Source organism: Myotis lucifugus, unplaced genomic scaffold, assembly GCF_000147115.1.
Source record: "Myotis lucifugus unplaced genomic scaffold, Myoluc2.0 scaffold_128, whole genome shotgun sequence".
Classification (NCBI taxonomy): Eukaryota; Metazoa; Chordata; class Mammalia; order Chiroptera; family Vespertilionidae; genus Myotis; species Myotis lucifugus.
Window position 1 is genome coordinate 3,376,321 of NW_005871176.1, and position 9,096 is coordinate 3,385,416.

Genomic DNA, 9,096 nt, shown 5'->3' on the forward strand with positions numbered 1-9,096 from the left:
CCAGATGCCGGTGGAACCCACCTGGGGAGCTGCCAGGTAGGGGGCAAAGGGGCATGGGTTGGGGGCCTGGCCCCATGGAATATCCAGTCTCAGGCCCTGCTCCTGTCACAATGTTAGTCACTGTAGTTAAGATTAAAATTCCATCTCTGCCTCTCAAGGCGCTGTGTGTGATAATCTGGCTCCGACCCATTATCCATTGAACCTCAGTTTCTCCATTTCTGAAATAGGAATGAAGATGCTTGCTCACCGAGAAGGCTCCCAATGCAGGTGTTTGGGAAGGAAATGCCAGAAGGGATGAGGCTGGAGGGCCTCTTTATTCCAATTCCCAGCTCAGGGTCAAAGTCTCCAACTACCTGATGGTAGAGGAGAGATTGGTGCCAGTATTTCCCAACCAGCACCAAAAACCCTGATCAGGATGTTTGGGGATTTGAGGGAAGACACCCCTCTCCTATGTTTCCCAATTTTGGAAGCCCAAGGGGAAGCCAAACCAGAGAGCAGGCGGAGGGAAGTGAAACCAGACCCAGTGACCCGTTTGTTCATTTCTGAAGTGGGTCTATGAACCACCACCTGTTTGGGCACCAGGTGAGGCTCTCCTCTTCCACATCCCCTGCTAGAAAGGCATGAATAAGTAATGGATTGAAGGCGACAGGCATCTGCTAGCGTAGCACAAAAACCCCAAGGGACTTAAGAACTGGGACCGCAGACCTGATTTCTATCCTGAGCGCCCAGCTTGCTGGGTGAGCTAATGGTGGGTCACAGCCCCTCAGAGGCCCAGGATATTCTCTGGGCCAACCCTCAATGAATGTAGGGCTCCCGTCCTGAGCCCTTTCTACCTCCCCTCCCTCCACCCCACTGTTAGCTGGGCATTTTCCCATCTCCTTTAAAAGAGAATAAATGTTTGCTTTCCCCAGACTCCAAGAACATTTATTTCCCCTAAATTCAGCCTTGTGAGAGTGTTCGCACTGATGGAATCAAATTATACACCCAAGTGTTTAAAAACCGTTTATTATGCAAAATGTTAACTTTTATAAAAAGTTTAATAACATACATCGCATGGTTACAGAAAGTCACCTTCCTGCAAAAAAGGTACAAAAGCTATATACTCTATTATAGAGTTCATAATCGGGGCAACAGCCTTTTTCCGAGACCAGAAGGCCAGCTCTACTGCTGGCCTTGGCAGAGTTTGGAGCAGCCACTGTCCCCCCCACCACACACCCCTCCACACTCTTTGACAGTCTTTAGAACTTGGGGGTGGGGTGGGGCTGGGTGACGTTGCCCAGTCGGTGCCCAGAGCTTGCTCTGGCTCTTCAGGCCACCTAAGTTCACAGTCCTTCGCTCCCGGGCACCAGGTCCAGCCTCGAGGCAGGGGTTTGGGAAGTGAAGTGGGCAGGGAGAGGCTGGGGTCCATCCATGCCCTCGGGCTTCCGGCCACAGAGTCCTGGGGTCCCAGGCGGAACGGGCGCCAGCACCTGCGTTCTGGGTGGGGGAGGAAAAAAAGACCAGAGAGCCGTCAGTTTCCGCCGAGCGCGCCGAGGCGGGGGCCGTCCGCAGACTGGCCGGCGCCAGGGAGGAAACTTGGTCTCTACCTCCAGCTGATAACTCCGCGCCCCACGCTACCCCCACCCAGTTGGCGCCAAAGGACCACAGGCGGAGCTTGCGCCACCCCTCCCTCTTGGAATTGACACCAGTTGGGAGGGCTCCGTTTACGACTCCAAACTACTAACTGAACGGCTGTTTTATTTAGTCGGACCTGCGCGTCCTTTCTTGGATCTCTGGCCACTGGGGGAGGGCAATAGCAACGTGCGTTTAAGGTTGAAACGCGCACAGGGAGGAAAATGGGTTCCGTCATTCATTTGATGTGACCACGGTCAAGTTACTTGCCCCTCTCTGGCCTTGGTTTCTCTAAACAGAGGTGGTATATAATCCCTTAAAAGGCCTTCCAATTCTAAGATTTACTGTTCAATCACCACCGCGTCCCCATCCCCACAACCCCCGAGAAGGTGGGGATACTCACCTGGAGGCGCCGGGAAGGCCAGGTCAGTGGCATAAGCTCCTCTTGTCGTTGGAGATCACAAGTTCCGGAGAGAGGTCCGCTGTCTGAGAAAAGAAAAAGAGGTAAGAAGAGTTAAGCATGGATGGCACTTGGGAGTTCGAGGGGTGCAGCAGCATCCCAGCCCTGGCGCTCAGCCCTACCCCTGGCTCCCGCGCACGCCCACGCATACCTGGATGGAAAGATGCGGGCCGTCCGGGGGTCCAGGGGCGGGCTCGGCCAGGACCACCTGCAGGTCGAGGATGTAGTCGATGACACGCTGCAGGATTTCCACCTGGCTAAGCTGAGTGCCTCGCGGGACTCCGGGTACCAGTTCCCGCAGGCGCGAGTAGCAGTGGTTCATGTCGTCCAGCAGACTCAGCGGCTCCTCGGCTGCCGGGCCCTTGCCGCGGCCCCGCGCGATGGCTAGGCTGCGTTCCGACAGGCAGCACACCGCCTCGTAGCAGCCGCGCACCGGGCTTAACGCCTTCATGTTGAGGGATGAGGTTGGAAGTGCCAAGGTCGAGAGAGCTAAAGAAATTCCTACAGCAGCTTGCTATGTGTGCACGCTCGCCGAGGCCGGTACTTATAGAGCCCGGCTGGAAGACACGCCCCTTTATGCAAAACAGCCCGCCGAGGCCCCGCCTGCGCCGACCCTGGGCGTTCACAGCGCGGTTAAATTGCAAACAGGCTTTCTTCGGCTGGTCTGACGCCGAATACCGCGGAGTCGTGGATTCAAAGAATGAGGAAGCGCTGATACTGGGGAGAGGCGGGCCTCTTTGCCAGCAAGGATTTCAAAAATCACTTAAAACCATTAACTTTAAGAATTTGCCTTTTCCTGGCAGCGCCCCAGATTCTTTGAGCTCCCCTGCCCCCTGCCAGTCCACCCACAGCCCCAACACTACTTCGAACCCACAGTTCCTCCGAGGTCATAAATCCCTGAACAGCAAAGAAGCTTTTCTTTCTTTCTTTTTTTTTAAAGCAAAAGATTTTTCAAGGGAAACTTGTAAGGAATTAGTGCCGCCTTGTTCCCCAATTTGCTGTTGTCTGACCTCCAGACTCACTGGCGTCAGGAATTATCTTGTGACCAGAGGGGAAAAAAATTAATTGCGGTGAAGCTGAGGTTACAATGAAGAAAACAGATTTGGGCTAGGCGCTGAGATTACAGAAGGAGGAGGGAGAAGGGGTTTGAGCAAAAAACACTATTTGAGCAACAGGGGAGGGGCGGGGGAGACTGAATCCATGTTTTTTGCCTGGGGAAGGAAAAGAGCTCCCACCTTCTGGCCCCCTGCACTCCATAAGGAGCCAAATATATGCCCAGTTATGTGCTGGAAGTGAGTTTGATTAGAATTTTGGACAGGGTTTTAAACGGTGTGTGTGTGTGTGTGTCAGAAGGGATGATTTCTATATAACCTTTTAGGAGCCCCCCATGGAGTCAGCAAATCTCTTAACTCTTGCTTCCTCCTTTCTCCCCACTCTCTAAACACCTCTATGCAATGCAGAAAACAATAGTTTGGTGATACCATAAGCTCTATTGTCTATCCCTCTCTGCTATGGAAAGGCAAGCCACCTGGACTTGATTATTCTAGGCCTTGCTAAAATAGCTCCAGCTCTATCTGAGAGCCCAGGAAAGGAACCAGAGGACAGGCAAGTTAAGCTCTGCATTGCAGCAGGACATTCCATTCAGTATTCTTTGCTCGTCTTCTTATCACTTCCCAAAACTTTTGGGAATTTGCAGCCTTAAAATGCTGGTTTCCATCTTGACACTGACCAAGTGGGATCCCCCAATGGTTGCTTCCTCAATCAATCAGTTGGAAGCAGTGGCTCCTGCTCTCAAGAATGTCACAATTTGGGGAGACAAGATTAACACAGGAAGCAATTAAGAGTTCTATAGTATGTGGCACTGATTAACAGGACAATGAAAGCTCAGAGCTAGGAGAGTCTCAAAAGAGTCATAGTAAAAAAGGACAGGGGACTGGAAATCAGGAGCCTTAGGTTCAATATCCCAGCCCTGCCAAAAATTTGTCATGTGATCTTGAACAAGTCCAGCTACTCTAGCCTCACTTGCCTTATGAATAAAAGGAGGAGCTGGTGCTGTTTACTTTAAATTCTTTCCAACTCTAGAAGTCTAAGGCTTTATGATTTGGGACGGGCAGGTGTGGAGTGATAAAGGGTACAGAGAAGGGCTATAAACCATGTCCAATGTCACATCACAAATAATGGCAGAGCCAGACCTGAAGTCTTGTTCTTCGCTGTCATACCACAGGGCTTGTATCCCAAGAAAGATCTTTGAGAGATATGAATATTTTCAAGGTTAGCCTTTTTAATATAAGAAAAAGGAAGAAAATAACCAGTGAATGGACAAATCAGTCTATATATACTTACAGACATGAAGTGAAGAGCATGTCAGCTAGTTGGTCATAGAAAGGGAAAATGGTGGCTATGGAAATTCCTGAATGACCAAATAGAAAACCCCTTTCTTTTCTATCATGCAGATTGCCGTGGTTTGGGCAAAATGGCAAAGCCCAGGAGGTTCTGGAAAAATCATGGTCTTCAGGGGCAGGCAGATTTATGTTCAAATCCCCATTCGCTTTTACTAATGATGTGAACTTTGGGTAGGTCACTTCTCTGTGCCTCAATTTCTAATTTACAAAATTGACCTAATTAGACCAACCTCATTCCTTTCAACAAATAATTGTTGAATGCCTCTTCTCTGAAAGGCGCTTGGCATGCTCTCTCCATCAGATCTGCTAGTCTCCTTGGTGCCTGGGGACTCAGTATGGGCCAGGTGTGTGGTAGGTGCGCGGTCCACAGGTCCTCACAGGTTCTCCTCAGGCTTGTAAAGCCATTTGCAAAACACCTTCACATTTATTATTTCCCAAGATGCTTTCACACTGAAATGCCTTTGGGCTGTGTGACATAAGGCAAGAGAGGGACGCAGTGGGGTAAGCAAGCTGAATTCTGCCCTGGCCATGCCAAGTGCTTGCAGTGTGGCCCTAGATGCATTTCCTTCCTTCCTGGGCCTCACATTTTGTAAAATTGGGGGTGAGGGGTGCAAATGACCTCTCAGGGTCCTTTCAATCTAACATTCTAATTCTGAACAAGCAGGTTAAGGTTGGAACACTGAATGCAGTTTGAACCCCAAAGACTTCTTGTTCCCAACAGCAGACTGGAGGGCTAGCTCAGGCCTTCTGCAACTTGTTTAGCGGTGGCGGGGCCTCAGCCTCTTATTCCAAATGTCTCTGAACTTTCTGTTCCCAGTTCTGCTTCTTTTACCAGCTTTTTCCCCCCTCTTGCATTTTTTATTTTTATGAAAGGATGTCATTAAGGCTTTTGTCTGCACTGTTTTTGTTTCAGAACTTTTCTCACAATCCTATTTTTTGTTGAGGAATCCGCTCCTTTGCCCAGCTGTGGGTCCCGGTCCCACAGCTGTGTTGATCTAAGACTCAGCCCCAGACAGCCTGGCGCCAGGGTGGGACGTCATGCGTTCACACAGGGATGCGTGTCCCAGGCAACCTTTCCTCGGGCAGTCACCGGCCGGCGACGGCCTCCCCCACCAATCAGCGTCCGACACCCGAGAAAGGGGCGGGGTCTGCGCCGCCGGTCGGGGAGCGGCTTGTGAATCGCAGATGCTGAGAACTTGATAACGTTCCTTGAATTGGTGTCTTTTAAAGTTTTCCCCCCTCCCTTTCTTTTCTTTCTTTGTTTATTCTCTTTCTTTCCACCGTCTTTCTTTACCTATATATGTATATAGTTTTTCGTAGTCATCATCTTCTTCCTTTTTTAACTATCTCCTCCCAGTGTCAGGAATTATTTTGTAAGCATTTCCAGGAATCGAATCTTCCTTTGCCAAAATTTAAAAGGAGAGAGAGAGGAAAAAAAAAAATCAGTGTTGTGCTCCCTGATTTTTTTTTTTTTTGAAGCGTTGGCAGAACTATTAAGTTATACTGTTTTGTCTTTTAAATTTTTTAAAGTGGTGGGGGGTCTCTGAGCTGGTGATTTCAAAGCCAAAGTAATGATGATGAGAGTTGCAGATGTCTTTTTACCTAAACTGAGCTTCTATCTATCTACCTATCTTTTTTTTCCCCATTTATGTTGAAAGTGAGGATCAAGGAAACCTCAGAAACTTGCCCAAGGTTACTTGGGATGTCAGCTGCCCACCTGTGGCCAAGCCCAGACCTCCTCCTCATCTGGCTCCCTGTCCCCTCTGCCCTCTAACTCATTAGCATTAGAGTGGTCTGCTGTGGTCTCAACATCCCCAGACTCTGCATTTCCCAGCACGTACCTGTTTGCTCACAAGGTGCCTGTAAAGGTTTGCTGGAAACTTCCTGGCTGTATACATAGAACATGTCCATACCTTCTCACCCCAGCAATGCTCCACCTCAAAGCACTGCTTGAGAGTAGTGCTACACAAGAAAGCATAGGGAATTCAGAAGCCAGGCCAGGCTCAAATCCTTGCATGGATTGCCTTCCCTCACTGTTCCTCAGTTGTCCTCTCTGTAAAATGGGGGGAGGGGAATAATAGCCATCTTTCTCACAGCTGGGAGGGTCAAAGGGACAAGGGAACTGTCATTTTTATGTTATGATGTAAAGGAGTCCCCTGGTGAGTGGGATGGGTGGTGCCAGGTGAGCTTAATGGTTCCTCCTGAGTTTTCAGGAATCTGGGCAATACTGAGGAGAGTGTGGGGAGCATCTGGAGCTCAGGCACGAGTCCTTATAGGGGTGGGGATTTCAGGGGCCTCCAAGATGGGCTCCTCTACAGTTCAGAAGTACTTGGTGCCATCATCATCGTTATACTTTAGTGACTCTTAACTGTTTGCCAAGTTCTATTTGCCTCTTCTCACATGATCTTATTTCATTGACCCATTTTATGGACAAGGAGACTGAGTTTCCAAGAGGTTAATGTGCTTGACCATGGTCTCAGAGCTAGTAAGCGGCAGATCTAAGGTTTGCAACCAGGTCTGCCTGTCTCAAAGAGTGTCCTCTTTTGTGCCCGTGCTTTTTTTTTTTTAATCTTTTTTAAAATTGATTTTTAGAAAGAGCGAGAGAAACATCAAAACAGATGTTATTCCACTTACTTATGAATTCATTGGTTGATTCTTGTATGTGCCCTGACCAGGATCGAACCCAGAACCTTGGCATATTGGGACGACCCTCTAACCAGCTAAGCTACTTGCTCAGGGCCAGGGCCAGGGCAAACATTGTTGTTGTTTTTTATGCAGAGACTCAGAGAAAGTTGAAGTTAACTAACCCCTTGCTTCAGCTGGTAGGTAGTGACCATGGAGTGTCCAGGAGCTAGCTTGGCATTGAGGTGGGGTGGGGGTTGGCCACCCACAGGCAAGAAGGGAGTTTATTTTCTGAGACCCTATGCTGTGCTGGTGCTTTATACATTCTATCTTGTATTATCTTCTCTAGAGTCTTTAGGGGTAGGTATTCTTATGAAGTTCATATATACTGAAGTTCAAAGAGATTTGTCCACACAGCTCGTAGGGAAAAAACTCCAACAATCAACATTTGAACCCAGGCCTGTGGCTTAAACATTGACACACACAAGGATGGAGACTGACATCCAAACTGCACAGTATCCAGACACACAGGACTAGTTCCCTCACCCTAGCATTGCTGGGCTAAGGACACACCAGACAGCCTCCTTTCTCTGTTAAGGGAAAAGTTCGGAATTTCTAGACTCTGGAAAGCATCAGTAGGTTACGTGGGAGTTTAACTCTAACTTAACGAGAATATATTGCTATAGAAAGTGGTCTTGCTATTTCCAAAGCACATGCATTCATGGTTTCATTGAACACTCCCAAATACCGTAAGAGCAGAGAGCTCACCTGCTTAGAAGTCAAGTCTTGTCTCCCTGGTCTCAGTATCACAGTGCCTGGAAAATGTACTGAATTAAGTTCCACCACAGTAGTCACTTTGGGGAGACCACTTAGAGGGATTTAAAACTCAAATACAAGTTGTTCAGTCTGACACTGTGACTCTCAGGCATAATGTTCTTTGCTGCAGACAAATGCTGCATTTGGATTTGGATTCCCACTGACAGGTCTCAGGAAACGCTTTAGAAAGATGATGGAGTCCAAGGCAAGAAAAGATGAAGGCAAAAAAAAAAAAAAGGCCTTGAAAAGCAATGTTTACCCTGCCTAGATATTATCTTGTGTTGGCCTAGGTCCCAGCAGCAATTCAAAGGCTTGGAGGATAGTAGGTAGGGAGGTAGGGGGGAGGGATCTGGCCTGGGGACCCAGCTGACCCTGCCAGAGAGGAAAGGGCTCCTCCACCTCTAGCCTGGCCCCAACCCTGCAGTGAGTTGTGCTGGCCTAAGCTGTCCTTAAAGGTAATCATCACAGCGGCCAGGCACCAGCAAGCTCGTAAGGGATCACTTTTGCTGAGTGCCAACAATGAGCCAGGCATCCTACCGCTATTATCTCCCTCAGCCCTCCTATCGCTGGAAACAGAGCGGCGAGGTGACTGGCCTAAGGCCACACAGTGTGGAGAGGCAGGCAGGGCTGCCGGAGCCCGGAGCTTGTGCTCTGCAGCCAGACTACCAACTGGAGGGCGAGAGGAAGCAAACGCTGGGGAATGGGCGGCTGTGCTAAGGAGAAATCGGAGACGGAAGAAGAAATAAGTTCATATGGGAACTCCATTTGGCTCTGATGGTGTCAAGCCGTCTATGTGCGTGTGCGTCTCCGAGTAAGGGGTTCTTCTGTGTGCGCGTTCCCCCCTCTCTGAGTGTGGAACCCTCCCTGGGGCCGGTGTGTGTCTCTCCCTGAGTGGTGCAGCCTCGTTAAACGCGTGGGGTGTCTCCCCAAGGGCCGTGGCCCCCTGCCCGAGTGTATGACCTCCTCGGAGTGCGCTGCCTGGGTACCCGCTTCCTTGAGCGCGCATCTTCCCCCAGGCTCCGGGCCAGGTGCAGAACAGGGCCAAGCGGACAATGGGCCTGTGCGCCCGGGTGGCCTTTTCCTCCACTCCCTCACCCAACACGACCCTCCCCGCCCGCATCCGGCGCCCTCGAGACCCCCAATCCGGCCCGGCACGACCCTCCCGGGCTTTCCACGCCCGCGCCC

At 50.0% G+C, this 9,096-nt stretch overlaps 1 protein-coding gene across 1 annotated transcript; it reads right to left on the minus strand.

The window, feature by feature from the left end:
- Positions 1 to 989: 989 nt before the first annotated feature.
- Positions 990 to 2,879, minus strand: ID3 (inhibitor of DNA binding 3, HLH protein). The gene is made up of 3 exons (XM_006094045.3): positions 2,223 to 2,879; positions 2,015 to 2,097; positions 990 to 1,476 (listed from the first exon to the last, which is right to left on the minus strand). The coding sequence occupies exons 1-2, from the start codon at positions 2,520 to 2,522 to the stop codon at positions 2,038 to 2,040; spliced, it is 360 nt and encodes a 119-aa protein (XP_006094107.1). The 5' UTR covers positions 2,523 to 2,879; the 3' UTR covers positions 990 to 1,476; positions 2,015 to 2,037.
- Positions 2,880 to 9,096: the final 6,217 nt, after the last annotated feature.